The sequence below is a fragment of the Melopsittacus undulatus genome, chromosome 6, assembly GCF_012275295.1.
Source record: "Melopsittacus undulatus isolate bMelUnd1 chromosome 6, bMelUnd1.mat.Z, whole genome shotgun sequence".
NCBI classification, from domain to species: Eukaryota; Metazoa; Chordata; class Aves; order Psittaciformes; family Psittaculidae; genus Melopsittacus; species Melopsittacus undulatus.
The window spans coordinates 3,679,289-3,706,982 of NC_047532.1; the positions used below are offsets into that span (position 1 = coordinate 3,679,289).

The following is a 27,694-nucleotide window of genomic DNA, read 5'->3' on the forward strand; positions in this document are numbered from 1 at the left end:
GTCACCTTTTCTTACTTCTTCTGCTCCTCCATCTCCCAAGGCAGCCTGTGCTATTTATTTCCTTGCTGAAAAATGGTTCAATGTGCCCTCTGAGTTTTCTACTATATTTGGGATCATCTTAAAATGCAAAATAACTCCACAGCCAGTTGTACCACCACGCCTCACTCACACACTCCTCGTATCTAACCTCTGCAGAAGATCAAGTTCAAGCCAGCGCCAAGTTTAGTCCTGACTCCAGAGCTACTATGAGCCATGGTAGCACAGCTCTGAAGTAGCATGGTAGCCCAAATAGTAGAAAGGCTTTCTATGCAGGGCAACAACAACAGGGTAAGGATTTGCCACCCCCACAACTCATTCCTAACCTCTGTATCACACACTGTTGAGTAAATAACGCTGTGCACATTTGGCATACGATTAAAGCAATACCTTGATTACAAGTACACTTTATATGAATATTAGGTAAGAACTGATAGCTGTAAGAAGTGGGGCAAGGAAAGCAGACTTGCTGTCGCATATGTCCAGTTACTTCTGCTGTTCTTGGCCACGTGGCCCAATGTGAATCATACCAGGTACCTACTGCAAAACCAAAACTGAAACCACTGCATCTCCCAGACAGCTCTGGCAGCTGGCCAGAGCTCTTCCTCTTTGCAAGCACAAGCCTTATTCCCCACACTGTCTTTTAGTTCACATCCATATAAAGCAAATGAAAGCTCTCACAGGTCCACCATGTCCAGGATTGAGGCAAGGTTCTCCCCATCCACCACCCAGACCACAAACACCCACCTGTGATAAGGGTCTTGGTGCTGGCAGGCTTCATGTCCACCACAGATCATTACAGGAACCTGCTACACCACTTCCAGTGTGTGCTTTACTTTCAGTGCAATTACTCTGTGAGCAAGCAGCCACAGAAGAAATAACCAGTGCTGCGTTCAGCTTTCATTTTTACCTACCCATCTACAGAGTCCTAGATTTGGAGCAAACATACCATTACTGGAGTGTCAGAAGATGATGGGCAATCCTGATTTCCCTCACCCACCCTCAGCCAAAAAAACCCAAGGAGACAAAAAGCAATAGCAAAGTATTAATAATTCCAGAGGAGAAATACTCTCTCAAGCTTTCCCTTCTGTACATGTATTCCATTCCACTAAACACCTTCCAACTGGTAATTGACAGAGAGCAATCCCAGCAATTACAGGGAGGAAAGAAGCTGACTGTGAAACGATAGTAAACACCAAGGCAGTCACTCTTTAGCTGCTGTAGAATGCAGGAGAATTAATCAGCCAGCTTTTGAGATGTGCCTTCCACAAGTGTGGAAGACATTGCACCATCTAAATAACAACCCCCTCCAGGAACAAATGGAACAAAACTGCATTTTCTCAGGAAACTGCTTCCCTCTTTCGATGAAACTTCCTTCTCTCCTGAGAATAAATGTCCTGAAGCACAGTGACCACATGCTTGGTTGCATATACAATGAGGATTTCCCTTAATAATCAACTCTTTTTAGCTTAAGCAATTCCTTACTCAGAACAGCTTTCTTTCAAACAAGCACTCATTTGTCATGTTAACTACCCAATTCTATTTATTAATCATTAATTTCAATAGATTTTGCATGCTTACTTAGCTCAGGCTACTGTTTACTGTTTCATTTGGGCATTACCTACATTTACTCAATGTAATAGGCTGCATCTGTTTTACTGGATATGTATCTTAACACCACCTGGGATATATTTGTATCCAAGGCCTTGCCTCAGTGCCTTGTTCAAGAATGGTTTCTCTAGTCTTGTAAAGGGGCTGAAGCATAATCCTCATGTGAGGAAGTGCCACCCACTGAACACCATTAATTTATTATGCTGAAATTCTATAGCTGCTGGTAAAGGTCAGATTATTCAATGAGCAGGCGATGGGTAACACAGTGTATGTTACAGACAGCATTCAGGTAACACATGAGCAAAGTCTGCATGAGATGCAAGTCCCCAAGTAATAACACATCATGAAAACCTTACCAGAGCAGGGCTCTCGGGGGGTGGCTGCTGTCTTGCCTGTTGCAAGTTAACGCAGTTCTGTAGTTTATGACAACAGGGAACTGGCAAATAAAAAGCAAAGAGAGGTGAGTGAAAAATACATATCTCCTAAAAGTAACTTCTATGGACAAATATTTAAGGCTTCTGTAGAACTGTATTAAAAACACAAACTTGGTATCAACCAGTGAAGAGCAAGCAGAGGTAACCAAATAACCTTTCTGTAACTGGAACGCTGCTAATTCTGCCTCTTGCTTGGGAACAAAGTTGGGGTTTGGGATTTATGTGGTTAAAATATAAGATGTTCATGTCTTAAAAAATAAAACAAAGCCATGTCTTTAATCACTGCAGTTGGTCCGAGATGGCAAATCTCAGCTTCAAAAGGTAGAATTTAATAGATAAAAAGATCAGATGATTCTAATTCCTATTTGTAGCTTTGCTAGTTTTTGCACTTCAGATGTGCAAGGCTATAAATGAAAGCTTGTATATAGCAGTAAATGACAAAGCATGTTGTATTGTATTCATATTTGTATGCTACAGCAGTCCAAGACGAAATGGGAACCAAGGAAGGTCAGATGTTATCTTTAACCTGACAATCATCTTTTATAAGCACCAGGGACTACAGCTGTCCATTCACCTTACAGGAAACAACCCTTAATTTACACTAAATTCCTCTGTAACCTCGAGTGTCCTCATTGGAAAGTAAATATCACATATGACATAATTATGTCAGGAATAAACCGGGCACATACACCTGCTTTTCAGATAAGCCTCAAAAAAGCCCTGCTGTACAAAGGCACTTTAGACCATCGCAAGGCGAAGCTTTCCTGATGGGAACAGCACCGTAACATCATCACCAGTCCCTTGCTTTACTTCCCCAGGTGCTCTCATGATGCAAAGCATCAAACCGTGCCCCGTGCCGAGCAGTGAATCACATCGCGCTACATCAGCATCAGCCCATACCCGAGCCCGGCCCCCTCCGCCGCAGCTCGGGGGGGCTCTGGGCAGGCGATGGCGCTGCCGGTGCGCCGGGCACCCAGGAAGCAGCGGGCGGGCCCTGGGCCAGGCGGGGAGCAACCCACGGACAACGGAAAGGCGCATGGGGAGCACTCCCAGCACCTGCTCCCGGCCAACGGCCGGTACCAGCCCTCCCTACCGGAGCTCCAGCACCCGGTGCCGGCTCCGCTGCTGCGGGAGCCTGGGAGAGCCCTGACCCCACAGAACCTCCCGCTGCTTCCCTCAGCTGACCCGGCCGCGTCCCACCCCCGGCGAGGGCGGAGGATGGCCCGGAGGGGAACGCCGGCCCCACGCCCCGCTCCCCTCAGGTGCTGCCGAGCTCCGTCCCGCCCACGAAGGAGAACCCAGCCCCTCACCGCCCTCACCGCCCTCCGCGGCCGTTATCGCTCTCACCCGACCCGGCCGCACGTCCCGACACCGCCGGCAGCGACCGCAGCCCGAGGCGGGCCCGGCTGTTAAAATGGCTGAGGAGCGGGGGAGCGGGGCGGGGTCAGCCCCTGGCGCCGGCCAATCCTCACCGCCGCCCCTCTGACGGGCATGGGGAGGGGGCGGGCTCGGCCGCTCGCGTGTGGCTGTGAGTGACTGTGTGTGTGTGTGTCTGTGTGTCTGTGTGTGTCTGTCTGTGTGTGTATCTGTGTATGTGTGTGTGTGTGTATCTGTCTGTGTGTCTGTCTGTCTGTGTGTGTGTGTGTGACCTAGCACTGGCCATGCTCTGCCCCAGGGTCCCATTGGCCTCTCCAGAGCTGCGGGTCATGGTGAACACCAGCTCCCTGTTCCTGCCCGCACCCCAAAGGGGCTCGTGTCTGTCAGGCAGGTTTCACACCTGGGTTTGCCTCTTTTGGGACACTGAGGTGAGCTGAAGCTCCTTTGCTCAGAGCATATGAAATAGGTTTCATCAGGAGCACTGACGAGAGCAACAGGGATTACTCACAGTGCGGTTCAGAAAGCCAGAGGACACAAATATCCCTGTGATTCATGCACGATTTTGCCACATGGTTTTACATGTTCAGGCGTTCAAGGCTTATTTGGATGAAAACTAGCACAAAATAACCAGCTTTTGACAAGACGCGTGGCCCTAATGCCATGTGAAGGCAGAGGAAACGTTTCCTGCTCTATTTCTGCCGTGCACAAGTCCAGTACAATCCTCCCCCATGCCATATGGAGTGGGACAGAGTGTGAAAACAACAACATTACAAAACAAGCCACATCTATATTTGGTAACAGGAGTTTGTGCCAATGAAAGACAACACCTTGCAGGAGGCTACAATAATCTGGCAACAACTGCAGGAGCAATGGGAATGCTGTATGTAATCACTCTCTTTCACAGAGAACCACAAGGTGTATCGCTTCCTTGTATGGAGCCTGCATGGAATCACTGCCTCGTTTGGGCTATATGAATTTTAGGGTGCTCCGTTATTACTCTCGCTTTGTTTCAAACCCTGTTGTTTTGCTCAACACCAGTCAGCACTAATGAGAGGACCTGGATTGTGCACAATGCCCAAAGGCACGTCTGGGTTATGCAGATTAACTGTTCTTTTGATTTAACCTCCCTGTATTTAGGTAAACAACGGTACCATGCTGTATCCTGGCTTGTTCACTGAGGTGCTGGAATGGCCACAATGAGTAAGGAACAGGACCAGGTTCCCACAGTGTGCTGTTGCCAGTGGTGGCTGGTCAGCCCTTGGGAAGGTGATGACTTGAGCAGCTCAGAGACTCTTGGCTAGGAGAAGTCCATTTCTGCTCTTCACAGAGAAATTAATGGAAGACAAACCAAAGTGCTTTCTTAACCCATATAAACTTCAGGCATCTGCAGCTTGATGTAGTTCCACCGTTTAACGTTATGCCATGTGAAAATCCCTTCTTTGTGTGTTCTGAGCCTTCTGTCTGGTAGTTCCATTTGATGTCCCTTCACTTTTGTGTTAATTCACCATGAATTACTGTTTTCTCCAAGCTGTCTCCACACCACTCCCTGGTTTATAGATTGCTATCACAGATTCCTTGCAGTACTACCTCATTCATCTCTCTTCCAGGCTGACAAGTCTAATGTTTTCCAGGTGCAGTTTCAGAGCACCTCCAACAAATTTAAGTTGGAGCTTTTATCTCTCTACCTCAGACTACACATTCTTGCTTCCACATGGATTTCAAGTGCTCCGGGTTCTGCACTCCTTCCCTCACCTTCCTCTTTATGTCCTCCCTACTGTAGACCTCACCAGCCATGGGATGTCCTCATCAACCTCTTGTGACATTGTGTGCCATGGCAAGAGCTCACTGGGGAATCCCAGTGCCTGCGGGGTTCATCCACTCATGTCCCCAAGCTGAGCACCACTGAATGACATCCAGGTTCAGAGGCATTGTCAGAAGTACTCAACAAAATGCTTGCTTTGTTTCAGAAGTGTGAACATCTAAGTCAAATTAATGATTTTAGCAAAGTTGGAGACAAATATTGGTAATTTGCAATCTAAGGAAAAATAGAACCTGTCAGGTTATAGTTAGAATAATGGGTACTAAAATTAAACTTATATCAGACAGGATATCCAAGAGAAGAGTCAAATCTACCTTATTCTGTGGAGGTTCCATGGAACACCTTTCCTATAACCACAGGTATGCTAATGACTGAGTTAGGTAGGACAACTGATGCTGCAGTTATTACTTGTCATAGTTGCATTTACACTTGCTTTTTGACTGCTTTCAAACATTCTTTTTTGAAAACAAAGCAGAAGCAGATTTGCTTGGTCTTTGTAAATGAAGCCATGGTCAACTAGCAATACCCTGAGGGGAAGTGGAATACTTCAAGGGCTTCAAAACAGATAGCTAAGAAAAGCACGCCTGCTGTCAGGAAGCTTACATTCACTACAAGATGTCTGAAACGCCTTTGCAAACATTTTAGGAGTTCACAAACAGAAATTTACACTGCCTTTATGTCACAGTGTGTCACACGGGCTTTAAACCCACAGCTGACTAAAAGGATTCATGTTGCAACTGCTTTGTATCTTTCCAGTAAGGAGAAGCCAGCTATAATCTCTATGGAATGTGACCTGTATAAAGAACTCCCCAGGCAGTGCAACTGTTTGATACTGATGCTGATTTTCATCCTTATCCCAGAGGTCAAAGAGAAGGAAGAGAAGGGTATGTTGAGGATAGACTAAAGCCAAGCTGGAAGGTCTCCAGTTCTCACCCATGATTCAGGACAAGCTTGGAAATAGTCAACAGCCTCTCACCTCATTCCTGATATCAGCAAAGGTATTGCATAATCTTAACGCTTCTAATCTAAGTAGTAAATCAATATTTAAAGCCTTGTGGATTGTTTGTTTATATTAGGAGCAGTGACTGCTGAATTCAACCATTTCTTTGATGCAATCCTGTTTCTTCACAGAGTAGACAGTTAGAATCAAAACAACAGAAAACAAATTTTGGGCATAAACTTGGCCATTCTGTAGCAAGCACTCTCCAAAACCAGTTTTGCTCAGGCTGGGAAAGTTTTCATGTGTTCCTATTCTGTTTTTTAATCATATTTCTGCTACTTCTCTATTGAACTTAGAGCACATCATAACAAAAAGCTGACGCATCTTACACCTTATAATTTCTTAACTCTTGTTCATCAGGCGCAATGCACTTTTGTTCACTCTAGATCTTTTTCAATTGACTCTCATGTTTTAAAAGAAAACACAACAAACCCAACCTAACAGTCAGATATACACATTTGGTGACACAAAGTATTATTGATCTCTCCAAAGAAGTGCATTTCAAGGAGGAATTTTAAAGGGGGGGGGGGGGGGGGGGGGGAGAATTGAGGGGTGAGCTGTTGAATAAAGGGCAAAGTTTTAAGGGAAGGGACCTACTTCCAGATATATGAATTCGTAGGTTCTTTGATGTTCAAGCTTATTCCGTTCCCTTCTTACTCTTCTACATGAAACCACATTGGAAAATTATCTGCAAACCTGTGTATAACCTGTATTTTACATACAGGATAAAACAGTCTTTTCTCACATCTAGCATCTACAGCAGTGCACTGGGCCTTTGGGTGGGAGCAGGAAGAAAGCACAGGCTAAGTTTGGTAGGCCTTCTGAACAAACACCTTTAATGAAGTTTGTTATCCTGGTCTACACAAACATGACCTCTCATTCTGAGTTGTCATGTAGGAAAATGCACAGCAGCTTGTGAGCGCTGAATAGACTTGCATCATGTAATTGAATCTTTGTTTTAAACCGTGTTCCACACATGAAAGAGAAACAGGGACCTGCTTGCAGGTGTAACACTTGTGTTCTGTAAAAACATCACACTCATTGCCTGCTCAGATCTGTGCAGAGTCCAGAGCTCTGAAACAATCTGGGGAAATCAGTAGAGTGAAGACTAAAATGCAGTGAAGACCTTGACCTCAATAGTCTTTCTATTTACATATGCCATGGCTGAGGTTTGTTCTGACAGAAGCAGCAAGGCCAGCTTCCTCGCTGGGCGGTTTTTCCACAATTAATTCTCTTTTATTTAGAATGCAGACAGCAAAAACTACAATAAATAACTTGTTTGTGTTACCTTTGTTCCAGTTTGTTATCTCAGATCAATCATTATGAAGCTATGATTAGAAAAATAACACATGTATGTCTGTGGGCTGGCCGTCACTTGGAGTCCATTCCTGAGAAATGTGGAACAGGCAAGTACATACAACATCCTCTGCTGTGCTCGCATACACATTGTGCTCCCAGGCAACAGTTGCATGTGCATGTATTCCTCTGTAATATGAGAAGTAATGCTGGTAAGATTAGAATGCCTCAACTTATCGCTTATCTGCTTGTAGTCATTCATGTAAGTTTTAGGGGCAGATATACATCAGGAGATTTGCATGAAGGACAGACACAATCTAGGTCCAAGACATGTTTTGGAGCATGAAGGAATACTTACTCACGTTAGAATAACTGTTCTATGGAACAATTTACCTATTGCACAAAGATTAAATGGTATGTTTCCTTGTTTCATTCCTTAGAGCAAAAAACATGAATCAACTCTTAGTTCTTAGCACTGATAGACTGTGAGCCCTTTTCTGTACTTATTCATGTAAAATCACATCTAAGAGAAATTTCTGATAATTATTTGCTGATAAATTGTCCATCTATTTATGCAAGTCTTAGAAAGTCTTATTATTTTGAACTCCCTCATGGGATTTCTTTAAATAAACTATAAATGACCCTTAGAACATCTGTTTCTATGATTATATATCTCTGTAAGAATCAGTACAAACATTCTCTCTTTGTTTCAGAGACCGTTGGGCCCAGAAGGCAAAATTATGGAGCCTAAACACAGAACTCCAGCCCAAGGACAGAAGTATTATATATGCTTTAAAGTGAGTAAGTACTCTTCCAGTCTTAAAATATTCCACATTACAGCAAGCTGCCAGTCTGCCCTGACATGCTCCAGTAGCTCTGCTTCAGCTTGCTCCTGAACTTGTAAGGGAGTTCTTACAAGAGTCTTGCAGCTTCCACCCTTCCTGACATGATCTATGAGACAGAGCACCAATAAGAATCTCATTTACCCAGCTTGTCAGAATGTCAGGGTTTTGCTGGAATTCACAGTATATTACTTTAATTCTGTCTTTAAAGCAAAAGTTTCAGTTGTATCTTGTCTTTTCTAGCACAACCTCTTTCTTCAGAGGCTGATTGATCACTGGATTGTTCCCCATCAGTCCAACAGAATCAGTTCTATAGCACTGTGGCCTACTGAAAAAGAGCACAAATTCCAGGAGAAGAGCCTTTTAAAATGATATTTATGGACAGTCTGCAGTAGTGGTACAGATCCCCTCAGCAATTTCACCTGTTACACTGAACAGTGTAATAAATGTGTGTTTTTTTCTTTCTTGGTCACCCCTTTCAGACCCTTTAGCAGTCAGCCATGAAACATTCCCCATGTATGCTTTTATCTTTCCCATCTACATATGTCTATACAGGCTCTTGCTGACATGGACAAAGATGTCAGAGTAAGAATTTCCTACATTCTGAGTAGCATTTTTCAGCTAACATGTCAACATTTCTTTGCATAGTAACTTCATTGTCAACATCTTTGGGTCTAAATTTGTCTGTTTCCATTCATAACCATTTGTGGTACAGAAAATGTCTATCCATGAAAAAAAAAGGGAATTGACACACAAAGATGAGAAGTGTCTTTCAGAAAGCTATTTGAATTCTTACCTCAAAAAGTACTTCCCATGGGATCAAGGATTTGATTCAGCACTCAGATGTGAAGGTAAAAGCACTTTTAATGAAGAGACCAGGTCAGTTTCAATCTTTACCACTGTGATAAAGTTAACAAAACTGTGACAGTTTTAAATGCTCACACTTGTAACGTTGACTTCCCTTTTGCTGCTGAAACAGAAGAGAATTCCACTTACACAATCAGTTTGTCCTATCAGTAGCTGCTACCTACTTGTACATGTTGTTCCTTGGGTTTTCTATCAACGTCATATATGCAAGAATTATTAATAGAACGTGCTTCATTTGCACAATATTTCTATGACTCTGCTTTCATTTCTGTCAGTAGTTCTATTACAAGTGGATTCCTGGCATTGACTATGTAATTTATTCACATGACACTGGATATGCCAATTGTTGGCAAAAATAGATGTTACTGTTTGTAGTAGTTACAGGAGAATTAAATGCTTGTGAATGAAACTTAGTTCTGACTATTTGCAGACACTGGTGTTGGGGGGGCAATGACTGCACTCTGCTCCTGCTGGTCTAGTCCTCAGGATTCAAACCTGCCCGAAAGCAGACACCACCACATTATCTGTGATGATACCTGGCTCCAAGGCCAGTTCAGGTATCAGTGTTACACATAGCTGACAAACACCAGTCAGTTTCCTCTTGTTCAGATGAATAGTATCACTTACAGACCTATTTTCTTACTTGACACTGATAGTTAAGAAAGATGATGCTGGGGAGTTTCAGCTTTAGCCTGTGCTACCTAGATAATTTAACTTCCTCATTAATATACAATAGAAGCATCTTCAGATAACAGCCTTGTAGCAGCTTGAGAAAATTAGAAGGTAGTGCAAAAATAGGCAGGGTAACAAAAGGTGCATTATATTCACCAGACAAACAGCCTGAGCAATTCCATCTCTCACCAACCTTTAGAATATTATTTTCATGACTTCCTCCAACTACAGCACTGAGCCTAACAAGAGATGTTTCTCTTTACAAACTTAGTCTTGCTTATCTCCTGATTATCAGGGCTACAAACAGCACTATAGCTTTTTGTCTTTAAGCATTATTGAACAAGCGTTTTGAATTGCTAAAATCCCTCTACTGTATCTTACTTCTGATATTCTGACCCTACTGGCTTCTCTGGTACTACACAGGGCACAAGCCTGGCCCGCACAGTCTAAAAAGTGTTGGCACAAACATAAGGGTGCTCAGGAGAAATGGTAGAGGATTTGTGATGAACAGGAGGCTTAAAGAGTTTTAGACTACTACCCAGGGTTTAACTTTGGACTAATTATTTTTCTATGGTGTAACTTCATGGCAATTCCTCTTAATACTGGATTAAAAAGTTTAGAATAAGCAAGCCATATTCCCACACCACAGGAGCTCTACAGCAATAATACCGATTAAGCCCAATAATCTCCCTCGTCTGTAGCTCTAAGACATTCCCCTTGGTGTTAGTTGATGCTTTAGCCAAATACTGAAATGCGCAATTCAGACAAATGAACAAATCAATAGTTTCAGCAGAGTGAGATTAAAATACCTGCCATTAACTCAATGTAATCATAAATAAATGCTGTCAAGTTTTCATCTCATTATCAGCATATTCCCAGGAGGATTCCTGCTTTCTTTCCCCATGGGCTAGGTGAGGAAATTGAATGGGGATGTGCAATATGCAATGGCAACATCAAGGTTTTTAAGCCTGTCTGGAGGCAGAATGGGTGCAATGCTGCAGCTGGTGAGTTACTTGCTGAGAAATCTTGTTCAAGGTACTTCACAGCAAAGTACCCCATTTACAAAGAACCTGTGACCCTTCCCCTAACACCCACCCCTGTAAGGATCAGAGAGGAGAACAAAGAAGCACCTGGGAATTACATTTTAGAATCTGATTCAGAGTTCAAAAATCCCTTGTTCTAGAGGCTTTAGATCACTGCACTCCTCACAGTGTAGCCAAAGTAGTTCAGATTGCTCAGGCCATTCAACATCCAAAAATCCATCGTGGAAGCCTTTGCTTCTCCTAATAGGCAGGCACAGCTAGGTGTCTGTGTAGCAGAACTCAGCAGGATTATCAAGAATGAGATTTACTGTTTATTTTGACATTCTATTGACACTTACATCTATGCAGCAAGCTCTAGCCCAAGTTACTGCTAGTGAGCTGTGCTGCTTCCATCCTTTACTGTTTTTTTTCTCCAAATGATCTTCCCCAAAGCCACTCTGCATTTGCTGTATGGCAGTGACCAATGGCACAAATAGTTTCCATTGCGTTGTTAAACATCTCCTACTTCACAGGAAGGAAAGGGGATCTGTTTAATAGCAGGAACCAGGACATGACTGGAAGCCTAGCTTGTCTCTAGAGGTAGAAACCAGGCTAAGCCCAAGCAGGCCGAGTGCTGCCACCTGCTGAGCCACCTTCCCTCTTCATTGGAGAAAGTTCTATGTTTTCAGAGATCTGGCCACTCACTTTGGCTATACATCCACCCTACGCTTTCTGCTTATCTCTTCTCTCTGATTTTAGTAGAGAAGGCTTTAAGTAAATTATTTGGGTACCACTTTTCACCATAAGTCAGAGTTTCTAAATGGAAAAAATCTGTTCCTGAGTCCCAAAGGTCTGCTGGTAAGTGACCTGTGCTGAGGCCCACAGCCGTGACCCCCTGTCCAGGTAGGAAAAGACTGCGTGAAGGTTGAGACTGTGGAAAAGCTCTTCCCAGCAATCAGCCACGGGGAAAACAAAAAGCAGCTAGCTCTGAAGCATGATGCAAACCACCAGCCAAGCTGTTAAAATGCTCACATGAGCATAAGCCTGGTAAATTCAGAGAGCTCTGGTAAATATATCTAAGACTTATGAAAGAGACTAAAAGTGGCTGAGCTATCTGGAAATCACAGACCTGAAAAAATCCTTTGCCTGCCCTGTTCTGTGACTGAGAGCTGTCAGTCAGCATCCACTGCTGCAACAGCAATAAAGGAGCCATCGACTACAGGATTCATTTGAATCCTGAGGTAAGAACATGAGCAGAGATTAAACCTGCATAAGATGCATATTTTATTTCCTTCAAACTCTGTGCATTACATTGGCTTAAGCAACAAAACAAAACCCTCATACATCAACTCATTGCAAAAAAAATGCATTTCAGGAAAACTGAGTTTATTTATCACTACAATTCAGTCTGGTGACTGCTGCAGCTCAGAAGTGGTTCCTTCCCACTGCAGCTCATCAGAGGACTGTAGAGCCTATTTCCCTCTTTCAGCTCTAACAGGAGAGAACACAATTCCTGCCTTCTTTTGACACCTTTTCCATACATTCTATGTTCTATTGATGTATGAGGTATTCAATCTGGGTACCTGCCAAACCCTCAGTGACCAGAAGCCCTGTCATTAGACCTCATGCAGACACAGGCATGTAGTCGTCTTTAAAGTAAAACTCCCATATAGAAGTCTCATGTGTCATGCAGGTGTGTCATGTATCATTACAACAGAACTAGCCCAATTCTTACTATTTCATTTCCTATGTGTAGAAAAGTAGTGCTAACAACATCTCCAAGAGGTAAAACAACACAAATTGTGCTGTTACGGAAAAAAAGAAAGGTATTCGTTAATAGGGCATTAGAGTGAGAATTTGGGAGGTGAACAACCACTAGAGGGCTCGCTATTCCATACAGTGGCTTTAACAAAACGGTTAACTAAACCTTCCAGTACCAACTTAAACGTGACCTCTGTCTTGTGTGAAGCTCCCACACTCCATGAAATGCACGACCTTGCACAGAAAACACGTGAGTATACCCATTTTTCCTCAATAACTTCTTAAACTCCAGAGATATGTCTTTCCATGAGCTGCAGGTAATCTCTGCACCCCATACCTGCAGCATCTCCTCTCCTCCTGCAGTTCACACCTTGTGTGTCTTGGTGTCTGTAGAGTTCTGTAGAGTTGTTCTTACATACTCTCACTCCTCTCTTCTGAATGCACTGTTATGCAGATGTTTTTTTCTCCTTCTTACATACATTATCCCAGAGGTGCTACCACTGTCTTTGATGGGCTTAGCCATGGGCAGTGATGCATCTCTCTTGGCTCTAATCAGACATGGGGGAAGCTTTTGTCAGCTTCTCACAGCAGCCACCCGTGTAGCACCCCTGCTACCAAAACCTCTCCATGCAAACCCAACACAAGGGTATAAGAGTAACCTTTTGGTATTTTACAGCACCTATTTTTATGTATTAGATTCAGCAGAAATGTTAAAATGTGTGACTGATACCTATGTAAGCTAATAAATGACAGCAAGGTCTAACAGAACCCATGGATGGCTCAGAAAGCATTGCTAAATATGTACAGTGCCTGATTTATCCCTGTAAACACTGAGGTATTGAACGCCTCCTTCCCTGAGCATCACAAGACATAAAAATACACAGTGACAACACAATATGATGTAATAGACCAGATCACATACTATTCCATGATAGAATGGAATTGTACAAATTTCATACAACTTAATTAACCAGAGATTATGTTATGTTAGAGTTCTCCTTCCTGCCTTTTGTTTTGTTTCTGAGACCAGAATTACATTTGGTTTATGTTATACTAAAAATAGCAATTCCCTGATTTTGAATACCCAGCGTCACTGTGGTATTAATAATAAGGGCAAATTCTACACAGAAGTTTAGAGAAGACACCAGTGTTCAGAACCTCTCAGGGTGAGATTTGTAAGTAAAGATAATGTCTTACAATCAGAAATTAGATTTCAGTTTTTAAAACTGAAATGAGTCTTAACAGGGTTTTTGGTAAGTCAATGTGCCCAATAAACTATAGCAAAATAGAACAAAAACAGGAAGCACAGATTCTTCTCCTTCCATATCTGTGTAGATTTATAGAATCACACACTTCCTACGTATACCAGTCATAGCTAAAATTACCCCTAACAAACATGAATCAGGCTCACAATTCTTGTAAACCTAATAATGGAAAATTCATCAGTGATTTCATTCATTGTCTTCACTGATTTTTCTGAGACATCAGCATGAGAAGTATTTTACAGTCTAGCTATAGATATTTCAGAGATCACTTCCCACTTGGATGTGGTTCACTGAAAGACTAGCCAAGTGTTGTTAGGAGATTTATTGAATTGTGCATGTAAGCATCTATAAATGTGCATTTTATTAATACAGTATTTTGGCTTGGAAGGCAACAGTGAGAAAATTGCTGTTCAGGCTGAGCTTCCAAGAAAAAAATGTTTGGGTGGTTCTTTGTGAAATGCCTTTCATTAGGCTTTGCAATATTATGGTCCTAGTGCTGGAACTGAAACAAAGCAAATGCCTTGAAAACTGAAAGAAGGCTAAACAATGAGGATGCAAACACAAAAGGGAGTGAATGTCAGTGAGCACTTGAAACTAATGTTTAGTTACCAATGTATGAAAAGAGCAGTTATCTTTCTGTTAATTCTCAAGATACTTCAAGTGTAAGAACAACACATAAATAACATCTGGATGGACACTTTAATCTGAAGAACACATTTTAAGTGTTTTATAGCAGATCTTTTTTTCCTACACTAACCTCAACAAAAATATTTTTCCCCAAGCTCCGAATAACCTCAGAGAATGCCTTTACTTATCTAACATATGAGCCTACAGGGAAACACATCACCGTTTCTTAAATGCATCCTCAACCTGTATTACAGTTACTGACAGTCCTGCTTGGCCGTTTAACTTCAACATGGGTTGAAGCTAATTAACTGATATGCAGATGAGCTGTTGACAATGATATCTTTCTCTCAAAGCAAACCTCACACATTCATGATATTTATTTCTCCCTGTTTTTACATCCAACTGTTTTGTGTCTATTAATACTGCAGCTTCTTATGTAAGGGAAAAATAAGTCAAATACTGCAAACATGACAGCAATGTGATTCAACAGCAAGCTGGTTCACACAGTTGTCACCTAACAAGTTTCTGTTGGTTCTTTATATAACTATTTTTCAGTCCATTGGATTAAAACCCATGAAAGGGTGAGATGCATTTTAAGCTTCTAGTTTGAATACTTCACACTGATGTTTACCTTTTTTCCAGTATTGTCTAGCTTATGTTCTAGCAAAATTATCTGACAGGGAGAGATATGACAAATGCAAGAGCTTTTCACCTTGCTCTCAAGAAAATTCCTTGAGAGGAAATCAGCAATTACACTACCACAGCCTTTCTTTAAATTAATAAAAAACACATGTGAACATCTGACTAAAAAGAAGGGAGTCAGAGAAACTGATGGAAGAATCTCTGTGAACATACATTTGTAGCAAGGAGAAAACAAACAAGCAAATGTAGCTTTCAAAATGTGAACTGGTGGTAACTCAACATGAAAATGTATAATAGAACAGTTAGGGTTGGAAAGGACCTTAAGATCATCTAGTTCAAACCTAACAATAATGTAATATCTAATAATAATATCTTTTTTTTTTTTTTAAGAGACATATTTGCTGTAGGGATCAATGAGAATATAGCCACTAGCTCTTTATTATTTCACTTGTTGATATCAGCAAGCAAGAAGAAAGATACTACCTTGCTGATTTGCTGAGAGGCATCTTGTGCCCTAGGAGGAGAGCACTGGTATTTCTTCTCACTCCTGCTCCTTTTGAGCATGTTACATTTATCAAAACTGCCAGTGAAGGAAATACTGAGGATTAGATGTTTTTCCTAACCTAAACAATTTTGAAGACTACTTTTAATATTCTCCTGCTCTGTCACTGAAGTAGAATAAGATTGTTTAAAAATGGAGCTCAAACCTGATCGATTTCCCACCTTCATGCTCAGCAAAACAAAACAAGTGATCAGCACTTAACCGAAGTCAGTCATGTTGAGAAGCTGGAATCACATATGTTAAAACATTCCGTAGGTGGGGATGTTGACTGTAGGTTAGATTCGCCTTAAGGTTCGGCAAGTTTGAGTCATTATGTATTAGCCACAAGGGTGTGCTCACACCTACAACACGTGTAGTTGCAGCTTTTGTGGTAACCTGAATTACTTCAGGCAGTCTTTGCTAATAATAGCCACCAGTTGGAACTTGGACTTACCTGTCGCAGTGGAATTCCTCCAGTCATGTTCAAGAGCAGCAAAAGGGCAAAGTTTCATGTTCTCAAGTCTTCTTTAGTTATGCTCAATAGCATTTCTCAGCCACCCTGTTGGAAGACTGTTTCCTGTATATGTAAAAAGGAGAAATCCAGTGTTAATCCATGAAGAAATGCCAGGGCCCTGAGTGTGCCAGTGTGGCTTTATGGCTCCAATTGTGGCAAGGTTTGGGTGAGAACTGGTCCAGAGCTATGAAGCTCCCAGGCAGATGGGCTGTGAGTAGGAGCCCCACACAAGGTTGCTCAGGTGGTTAAGGCCTACTGGCACATTCAGGGCCCTGGCATTTCTTCATAGATTAACATTAGGTTTCACTTTTTTAATGTATTTTGTATTTCCAGAAGCCACAGACACAAAAACAAATCTCATGTTAGATACAAGAAGAAGCCTGAGGCTCTTTTGCAAGCATCTTAGTTACAGGAATTTATTGCTTTTAGAGAACCATTTCTATTGACATAGGAGATATATTTGTTTACAATGGACCTTACAGCCTAAATTACTTAGTGAAAGGATGAGAGGAAATGGTTAACAAACAGAAAAGAGCAATGGCTTTGTGTTTAGTCAATAACACTAAATTCACATTCACAGATTACAGAGTGCTTTTCAAAGAAGATGAAGAGACTGGAACAGAGAGAATGGAGGAACTGTGTCTAAGCCACCCAGCAGATCAAGATCAGAGAATCACCAGATCTCTTGGATTTATAGTGAATCTCAACCTGAATATGAATTAACAATATTGTGCTGTTCCAAAGAAATATCAGTCACACCAGGATGTCTAGTTTATATCAACTGTGCTCCTTCATTCTAATGACTGGAAAATCACAGCAAAACAAGAAATCAGCAGGTCACCTCATCCATCACCAAGACACAATACAGGATCAAATTGATCAGCAAAGTGCTCCAGGTTGCAGCTACCTCTGGAATTACAACTGTATGTTAATCAGCTTCCTCATACAGTCAACCACAGAGCCCCAGAAGAGTTTATGCTGGCAGAAGGCAGTGAGAGAGGAAAGGAGTAGCAAGGGGAAGAGGAAAGGCAGTGATGATTTATACCAGGTGGCTTATCGCACTATAATGTGTTCAACTATGATCCATCTTGCTGAACATACTCTTCAGTTTTTTAAAAGGCTATTTTAAAATCTAAATATGTCCCACTCAGCTTTGTATCACCTGCAGAATTAGTAAGTATGTCCTCTGTTCCATTATTTATATTGTTAATAACAAAAAGACCCAGACTAAAGACAGGCTGTAGGAGCCCAGCAGTATATTCTTTCCTTTTGACAGTGACTAGTTATCCAGTCAGCTCTGTATAGACCTCAAAATGCATTTATCCAGAGCATATTTCTAACTTTTAAATGAAAATGTCATGAAAGTGTCAAAACCCTCATCAAACTGGCAACAGGCTCTGTGTTATCCACAAGGCCTGGTCCTTAACGGAGGGGAAAATCAAGTTATCTGGTGTCATTTATTTTTGACAGATCCATGTTGACTGCTGCCATTCCCTGGTTATCATTTGGTTGCTAATAATAGTTTGTGAGATTATTTGTCCCAGGAGCTTTTCAGGGATGCAAGTTAATTACACTGATCAAGCTGTATTTCTTTGGCTCCACCCCTATCAAGCTAACCTTACTATTATTTCTATTTTACTCATAATTGGGATAAATGAGCCCTTTGAATTATTTTCCTAAAGTACTGTTCCTTTTCTTAACTCCTTTCTTTAGACTTCCTTCCTATGAGATCTTAACTATTAATTGCTTAAGTCTTTAGCTTTCGTGACGTCTGTTTTTATTTAGCTGTTCCCTTTCCTTCCTCTTCCATGGACAGCAAGCTGTCATTTTGCAAATGTTCTTTTTTTGTGGGCAAAATACTGCCCACTTTCACACTCTCAGACAGTTATTCTTCACTGGCATCCTCTATTGGAAATAGGGGAAGAAAAGAACTGCCAAAATATTGGTGTTAATGCTGAGCTGCTTGGTTTGATTGTTCAGGCTGTGAAGGAGGTTAATGCAGCAAGTCTGTGCTGCAGGCATGTGCAGGTCTAGTTAACAGGGGAGGCATTTGTAGGAGGTTTGCACCTATTCGGTTTGTGCATCCAACTTCTTCATATTCCCTTTTTTGCAGCAGGTTTGTGCATAATTAAACGAGTGAGAGGTGTTCTAATGAATCAGCAATGGCTGAGAAAATAGCATTTTCTAGAGGAATTCTCATAAATTGCAAGGAAAGGAGCCCTTGCAGATCTTGGAAAAGCCTGCTGGATCCCCCTTCTTTTCCAAAACAGGGGTAATTTCTTTCCCAGCATGATTGCACACACATAATGCTTCCAGCTTTACAGACCAGGTGTTGCTGCCTCTCTGTCTATACAGAAATCACCTCCTCTCAGCCTACATCTGCCTGTTTTTTTAAAGTTATGTGTGAAATTGAGCTTTTATTTTCAATAGGCTCAATGGTTCGGCCAGCAGCAATGCTGCCATAGTGCTGCTAGGTGAAGGGCAGCCCTGGCACTGCCGAGGAGGGGAGAGCAAGGAGCATGTTCTATGAAGTAAAACCTGTAGCCAGCTCTCAGGTGTGTCCATTCATAGCTCTAAGTAACTCAACAACACCCCATTTAATGCACTTTCTCTGCCTGGATCTTCGCCTACCTTTGCCTTTCAGATGGGAACAGAGTTATGTGTTTGCAGTACACAAAGCCACAAACCAGGAGCCAGGCCCTCCGCTGCTGAAGGCTCCACCGATGTGAGGACATCACCTCGGTACTCACAGCCGGGGCTGAGCCGAGGCCCCTCTCAAGCTTGGCCTTTCATGGCTGCAGTTCCTTGGCCGCCTCACACCCGCTGCAGCGGCACTTGAGGAACTCGTTCAGCGAGTTAAGGCCGCTTGCTGGCCGGGGAGCAGCGGGGAGCTGTGCCGGGCCCTCGGCTCGCCCTCCGGAGGCTGCGTGTGAGGAGAAGCAGCGGGTGAAGGCAGAGGTAACAGAAGGGAGCCGAGGACGAGGGGAGCCCGGCCCGCTGAGGTACAGCCCGCCGCGGAGGGAGGCGGGAGCGGCCGGGAGGGAGGAGCGGGCAGCCGGGAGCAGCCAATTCGGGGGGGGCTCGTCCATTTTTCGGTGTGAGTCAGGCACGTCGGTGGGTGATGCTACGACGTTGGGAAGGGGCCGGGAAAGCGGCGGGGAGCGGCCCGCCCGCTCAGGGCTGTACTCTCTGCCGTGCTGTCGCTGAGGGGAGCGCTGCTGCTTCCTCCTCCTCCTCCTCCTCGTCCTTCCCTCCCCGCGCCGGGGCCGGCGCCATGGCTGGGGGCGCTGGGCCGCGCCGCGCACCCTGAGGGAGCGGTGCCCGCCCCCGCCCTGAGGTACCGTTGGGGCGCGCGGGAGAGCCGTTGGGCAGGCTGAGGGAGGGGGAAGGAGGCGGCCACGTTGTCCGGAGGGAAGGGGAGAGCCGGGGTGCGAAGGAGGGGGACACAGGGCTGGTGCTGAGGCCAGGGGCTGCTGCTCGCAGGCTCCATTCATCTGTAGCTCCTCCTTTCTGGCAGGCTTGAGGGTCGCGTCCTGGGATCGAAAGGAAGAGCCAAAAATGAGCCTCGCCCCGAGCTGAGCGGTTTCTCCTGAAGCTGGGGGAGGACGGAGACTACACAGAGGCCGTCCTTCGTTTTATGGTCCATCAGTCAGACAGCAGTTTGGCTTTGATTCCGTCTTGCTGCTACCTGTTCCTGGACAGTGTCGGGGAGGGGAAGAGGCACCATCCATTCCACCATGTCTCGTTACAGCCTCCATAATCTCCTGGACTGGATGTATGGGGGTGTGGACCCCAGTTTTGCTGGTAACGGGGGGCCAGAGTGCGCGGCCTTTCTCTCTGGCCAGCAGCGTCTTCTGGAGAGTGTGGTCTTCCTCAGTGTGGGAATCGTGGAGATCCTTCTGTCCCTCTGGAAACTCAGGCAGCTGCACTTGAGGGACCTGGAGGCTCATCTGCTGCAGCAGCCCCAGACTAAGCAGGAGAGCTTGGGCAAGAATGTGCTGCTGGTGGTGCTGTGTCTCATCTTTGGGCTGGAGATGGGGTTCAAGTTCGCTACCAGGACTGTCATTTACCTCCTAAATCCTTGTCACGTTGTTACCATGATGCAGGTAAGGCTTGTGTAGTCAGCAGGAAGTTTGCTTTGGTTTTATACTTGCAGTGTTTTCCCCACATTAGGTCTGTGGGCCAGAAGTGCATAGCAAAATTACAAATGCCAGGAACTTGTATAAACGTTTTAAACCTGACTTAGTTTTTAATCAACTGGTTTGAAATCTGTGAAAAACCCAAGAAACATTAAGAGGTAAAATTATAGTTATGATTAATGTCCAAATCTCTGGTTGAAAATGGAAAAAAATTAAGGCAGCCTCACTACTCACTTCCACCTGCTCCTTGTTTCAGAAGCAGAAAATGCTGTTTCTACTGACAGCAGTAGTGAAATTTGCATCAAATTAAGTAAAGATTATTGTTAAAGCAGCTATGTGACTTGCATGCACCTTTTTCAGGCAAGTGACTTTTAGGGATGTGACTGTATTTTGTGAAGGTGTTGGAGAAAACAACTCGCTCTCAGTTTTGTGCACGAAGTGTTGTTTTAATGGTAAGGAAGTAAGTGTTACCTGTGTCTGATACATGGGGTGGACAAGATGATCTGGCTTAATACCCATGGGTAAGCTCTGTGCTTTAATGACTTGGGGCTTGGTTGTTGATTCATGGTAATATGCAATTTGTGTAAGATACACAACATAATAGGAACATTCATAAACATTACTAAAAGTTTACAAGCTGTGTTTATCAATAGTCCTGTGCAAGTACTTAACTGTCAGTTTCACTGAGCCTGGTAAGGAGTGTGGGAGAGATTAAAAAGTTACTAGTATTTTGTTTAACTTTGCTAATATTGTGCATTCAACACTGGACAATTTACAAAATTTAAGCTCAAGAATTAGTAGAAGAATGGCAAAAAGACTTTCATAAAAGCTGCCATGATAACAATATCTGCAAGATCAGTAACATGAAAATCAGATCATTGTCACTCTTAGACTCCCTTTGCAGCACACTGAGTGAACTAGGCTGTATCAGATCAAGCCAGTTGATAGCTTCACTCCTGGAGAGCATTTCCTAACAGGAATGGAAACATCGTTTCTGGTTGTACCAGAGATTTAATAGACATGAGTATTATCTCAAGAGGGAGAAACCAAGCTTTTATAGTAGTATTCAAGACCTTTCCAGGAATCAACTTAGTTCCAGATCTGAATTAGCAGGTTGTATAAATTCCTAAGCAATGACGCAATGTTAGCTCAGGATTTTACACCATTCAACACTTGCTTCCCAGGAAGTGGTAACAATTGCTGTGCAACCAGTTAGTATTGCTAATGAAGAGAAAGTAGAAGGTATGCAAGAGCTGTAGAAATAATTATAATATAGTCACATTCTATTTCCTGGTAATACTTGGTGTTTAGTAGAGAATTTTCCAATTAATTTTCTGTGAAAAAGGTGAGTATATGTTACCATTATGATTTGAAAGTTTAGTTGTCTTGATCTGGTATTTTAATATGATGTTATGATAAGTACTCAGCAAAAGCTAATGTCTCTTGTATGTGTATGGGAGCTGGTATGGCTTACCTCATGCATTAATGCTCTAATTCTATGAGATGTCACCTCTGTAATTAGCATGAGCACTTCTTGATCTCTTTTTGACCAATTGTGAAGGTTTTTTAATAATTGTTTGCTAATTACTCATTAGAAATGTTAAATTGAGAAGGTGGATATGTCTGCAAAATTCAGATGTCATGCCTTTCCATCCTCAAAGGTATGTGTTAGAAATAGGCCTGGGCTTAATGTAGAGAAGGAGAATGGCTGCAAACACAATGGCTTTCATCAAAGAATACACGTTAGATACAAAGATAGTCTATGACCTCCATCAGCAAAAAAGTAATACATAGTAGTTGGAATCTTACAAGCATTATTTTTCTGGCCTGAATTTCCTAAGGGCAACAGGTTGGCAAGATGAAATACATGAAAATAAAACTTATCTTTCACTTCTGTTCTTAAAGTAATTTGTACATAATCCTGCTGTTGGACCGAAGCAGGAGGGTGAACAAAGTAGGGTGGGAGAGGTGAAACATGCTACAGCAATCAAGATCACTTCAAATGGATGCGAACAGTAGCTGCTTTTAAAGGTCTCTTCTTTTATTCAACTTCTGTTATCTTCAGTTGAGAGTGTTTCACCTTAGAGCAACAGAGGCTCTGGTCTGAGCCAAAAATATTTGGAACTGAAAACTGTTCTTGCGACTTTCTCTGCAGAAAATCCCTGCTCTTAAAAGTCCTAAGACTGAAATGAAATTACAAAGTGGGAATTACATCTGTGATGTAGACAAAACCTGCGTAATACAATGGATACAGAGTTCTACAACTGAGTCTGTTTTGATCAGGCGTTTGATTTCTGCCGATCACACCAACCTCTGTTGAAATCAAATCTTTTTCGTAAGTGGGAAGAGCTAGTTTAGATGTGCCATTGTGAGGATGAAGTGTTGATCAAGTGAACATATTTACCTACCTAAACAGTTGTCATGGTTAATCAGATTCAGAGAATTCATTGCTAGTTGAATTGTCTAATAGTACTACTAATTTCTGGCCACAGTCTTGGTTTTGGCTTCTTGCATAGACTTTGAAGGAAGAATAGCAGTATTTCTTTACCAGTGACGTAAGTGTAGGATCATTGAGAGAGAAATACTTCAATTTTTAAAAGACTTCAAAATTTAGTTTAAACCAAAGGTGAATGGAAACTTCTGTAGTTTCCTGAGCAGTTATCTGGTGGGATGTTTTTGTGTAGGACACCATGAGTGTGTGGTGCATCAAGGAGGAAGTCTATGAATGAATGAATACTGAGCTCTTTCTTTACATAGAGAGTAGTCTCACTGAAAGTTGTTTGAATACATTTATGAAATAAAGCCCCAACTTGCTCTCTTTTTAGGACTTAGGCTATGGTTAGACTGATGATACTGCTATAAACCTGGTGTAAAAGGGTATCCTGAAAGGGAAACAGTAAGTCCACCAGGGTGTTGCAAATGTTTTCTCCTTGGCATAGCAGGAAAGAATTCAGCATATATTAAGGGGACCAAGTATTATATTTTCAAGACATTAATCTTTTTGAGTATTATAGAACCATAACGAGGGTATTGAAATCAAAGATGTTAAGGAAGTCTTTTAAAGTTTCTGATTAGGCAGTGTAAAAGGGAAGAATCACCCTAAACCAAATTACTGCATTTAAGGACTGACATTTGTCTGGAATAAAGAAAATGTTTTTGGAGGAAACGTGTGTGCTGGATGCTTACTTTGAACAGTGATCCTTTTAGACAAAGAGAAGTAAACTAAAGGGGAAGTGATAGGTGGAAAAAAGGCAAGGGAAAGGAGTTTAGGGGAGTCCATTTTCATCCAGTGATCTCAATCTGATGTTTGCATAACTAAAACCAGTGCTAAGTGCATCTGCAGTTCAGTAAATACTAAATTTTGTGTTCATTATTTTCACTTTTAGCTTCTTTAGAGTCCTGTATCTTTTCTGTCATCTGCAGAAAGGCTACTGTGTTTTGAGAAACAATGGGTTGTTTTTGGTACTTACATAGTAATCATAGCTTGCCTGAATTGTGCATCGTTTGAGAGTATGTCCCAAAATATGTATCAAATTAATTATCTCCCTTTCCCCTCCTCCCTCTTCCTTTCCCCGCACCCCCCCTTATTTAATCTTGGAGAAAAATCTGATTATGTGGTCAAATGTGATTTTTCAAGTGTGAATCTGATTTTTAATTTGCATCTATGGTTCCTAAGTGCTTTGTAATATTTGGAAGAATACAGTTAAATTGTGTATGGTTTTCCATATTCTGTCTCTTCAAAACCTTGAACTAAAATTAAAGAAACATTTATATCCTGTTATTTGGCAGTGAGTATGAAGAGTCTTTGCTCACAGAAATTCAGTAATTTTTAAGGAAAAGACAGTAAATTGTGTTACTGGGTTACATGAGTAACAGTCAGCAAGTAAAAATTGCTGTTGTTACATTTTTAAAGGAATAATTCCATTCTGAGTTATTCCATATTTAAAGGGTAGCAATATTCTAAATTGAAGATGATTTTCAGTAGCTTTGTTCACTGCTTAATGTACTAAGAGTTTTGGTCAAGATGTAGGGCAGTGAAGCAAAATTTCTAATGAACATACACACATTTTTCAAAATGTAAGTCTCTAAATGTAAGCTTCTGAATCTCCCTTTTTGTGTGTGTGCATAATTCCCTTATCTATGTCTTTTTTTGTGTGTATACCTCCTATGATCCAAAACGTGATACTGGTCCTTGCAGAACTTGTAGTTTTTAAAGCAGCTCAGATGATAGGGCTCAGTTTCAAGAGGTATGATAAGACCGTAATTTAGTAGAATTTGGTATGGTAAGGACTGTAAAAAAAATATATATATTTGGGAAAAACAAGGCTATGTATTGGAGTATAGTATGATTTATTCCCAAGTCAGTACATCTGGGAGATGTGTGAGACTGTTGTAGGAAGGTCAGCAATCCTTTGGGTGCTCTAAAATGCTCTCTGGGAGACATGAACTTCAGCACTTTAGTGGAAGATGTGTGTAATGGCAGCTTGCAAACCTCTTGTATCATGAGGTTTGCAGTGTGGTTTTTACATCTGTGTAATGCACAAGTCTGTCTTTTTACAACTGCACATTAACTTGTGATACATCCTCTTACTTCCGATTCTTCAAGAGGAAACTCACCAGAGTATGTTGTGAAAAAGGGCGTATGAAGAATAATTAAAGCACTGAAAGCACCAGTAGTTCTTGCTGGGAAGCCTTATCTCTTATCTTAGAAGAGTGCATTTTATTGCTACAAAGATGATAACGGCTGAGGAGCTGTAGATATGACCTGGCAGATCATGAGACAAATTGTTGGTTCCTTTGTACTTGGGATGCTCCAGAACTATTAATTTGGCTTTCAGAAAACCCTTGGCTTGCTTGTATTGTCCAATCTGCTCTTGGTTCCAAGAAGGGTCAACTTTTTCTTAACTGTTATAATTTATTTTTAAGATGTGATGTTGTTGTTTAAAAACAGTCAATTGAAGTGTAGACTTGAACTGATACCATAACTAATGTAGTGATTATTTCTCAAGCTGAGGAAAACATTTTCTATGATAATTTTAATGCAGTAATTTGTTTCACCATTCTGCTCATTTTTAGTAAATCTCAGCATATAGTAGAGACATTGAGAAATGTTAATATGAGGCAAGGGAAGGATTTCTATTCAGAAATAAGTAATTTTAAATTTAGTATGGAAGAATAGAAAAATGTGTCTTAAGGCTGTCAATCACAGTTGGCTTGCTTTGAAGAGTTTATAGTTCAGCCAATTCAACTTGGACAGGGTTTGGCCAGTACATGCTCTATCTTGAGCTGAAAACGTGCATGCATCAGTCAAGGTGATGGGGATTGTGGTAATATGTTGTGCTACTGATGAATGTTCTATTTGAGGAACTGGAGAGTCAAGCTGTAGGTTAAGCCTTTGTTTTAAAGTTGCTAGAATTTGGAAAGGAATATAGAAAGTGGGGAATTAACAAGAATGAATCTTACTCTCTAAAAAGGAGTAGGGATTGCATGATTGGAAATTCTAAGTGAAAAAGCTTAACTTTATTACCCCAAATGTTTACACTGAGGGTTATTGTCTAAAGGCAATTAGGTGAGTCCTTAGGTAATCAGGTATTGGTTTGTTTTTATGAGATCATCACAGATTTAAAGCAAATAGCAATCAAAGTGTAATGTTTAGTTTGAGCAACATGTTATGGAGACACAGGCTTTTTTTTTTTTCCATTTCTTTTTCACTCTTCTGTGTGCGTTTTGTTTGAGAATGGAGCTGTTTAGTATTGTTTCAGTGCTCTCTCCAGTGTTGTAATGTATCACTGTTGGCTGTAACATATTTTTAGGATAGATTTTTTAACTTATTTAGCAGTTTCACACACCATTCTCTGTAGGCTGTTTGCTAGCAGTTTAAACTGATGCTTCAGGAATATCTGCCTGAGGCCTTTAGGAGCCTCAGTGAAGCAGTGGACTGAATCAAACAGCAGCAGTAACCGTATTGGACACCTTATAAGTTCCAAAGATCAGGATGACTTTGATCTAATGATTTACATTCTAAAAGCCCCTTTCTTTGTTGTCTCCCTTTCACTGCTGTAAATGTTTGTGCTCCTGATCACAGATTGTGAGTTTTACTGCAGTGGTTGTACATCAACCACATTTAATGTAGCAACTGGAACTGTGTTGATGTTCACTGCAGACAAGTTCTGTACTCTGTGTGAATTGGAAACCTACAAAGAGTGTAACGGGACTCATGTTTCTTGTGACACTTCCTCAGGGCTTTAGCTAGATGTGGTAAGGGTTTACATTTATTCAGATTGCCAAGTAATTAGTCAAATGATTTACTTGTTAATATTTCAATACTTTGATAGGGCCAACTTAAATTATAAGGAATACGATGTTATTTGCCATAGCTTTTAATAGATTGTGTTCTGTTTCTGTTTCTTTGGCGACAATTATCTGTAATAATAAAGCTATTACTTATTATCCTGCTGTGTTTAAAGATTACAAATGTCTGTTGTGAAATCCTACAGGCTGAGGAATTTTGAACTGTGACAAGAAAAAGGTATTGGTGACTTGAGGTAAAGTAGAGCAGGACTTTCCTATGATGGTTTTGCTTCCATAGGAAACTGATATGAAATGTCATGACTGGGGAAGAAGTACTAAAAGTGAATGTGATAAGTACATATGGACATTAGAATCTCACTGTGAGCCCAGATAAGGTTTTGATTGTCAGGTTTTGCTAAAGCATTAAGCTAGGAATGGAGAATGAACTAACCCACCACTAGTGTAGAGCTGGTGCAGGTAGTGATTAGAGAAGAAGGAAGAAAAACCAAATTGTGACGCTTTTTCTCTGGAATACTAATTCCCAAGATGTGATAACTAATGCTACTGCCCACATAGACTTACGTTAATAATTAATCCTAAAATATAACAAGTCTAGAAATCTTTCACCTAAGACTGTAAAAGGGAAAGAGTGAGTACAGGTTTGTTGGGTAAACTAGCTAAGCCTGTGGAAGGGGAGATGTACGGAATGTCCCAGTGAATATGATGATTGATGGCTTGGCTTTGTGAGCTAAAGTTTTGGGAAGGGCTTTAACCATGCTTACTTCAAGCACGATGACCAAGGGCAAGTGGGATATTCAAGTCTGGTTTGAAAAGGATGCTTAGGCAATCAGGGAGTGTCTGACCACGACTGACATCTCCTGAGTAATCTTGAGTTACCTATGCACTGGTCTGTCCGCATGCAAGGTTGGATCTGCTGC

General features: G+C 41.7%; 2 protein-coding genes across 5 annotated transcripts in view; one reads left to right on the plus strand and one right to left on the minus strand.

Moving 5' to 3' along the window:
• ACSL4 (acyl-CoA synthetase long chain family member 4) overlaps positions 1–2,083 on the minus strand; it is a 30,531-nt gene extending 28,448 nt beyond the window's left edge. For 2 of the 4 annotated variants that reach the window (XM_031045043.2, XM_031045042.2), the window contains exon 1: positions 188–289. In XM_031045043.2, the coding sequence (XP_030900903.2) occupies positions 188–278 (91 nt within the window). In that variant the 5' untranslated portion in view covers positions 279–289. The other 2 variants (XM_034063840.1, XM_005144522.4) reach the window with 2 other exon arrangements.
• Positions 2,084–19,572: 17,489 nt separating this feature from the next.
• TMEM164 (transmembrane protein 164) overlaps positions 19,573–27,694 on the plus strand; it is a 34,756-nt gene continuing 26,634 nt past the window's right edge. The window contains exons 1-2 of the mRNA XM_034063933.1: positions 19,573–19,663; positions 19,844–20,432. Of these exons, the coding sequence (XP_033919824.1) occupies positions 20,064–20,432 (369 nt within the window). The 5' untranslated portion in view covers positions 19,573–19,663; positions 19,844–20,063. The remainder of the gene's footprint in view (positions 19,664–19,843; positions 20,433–27,694) is intronic.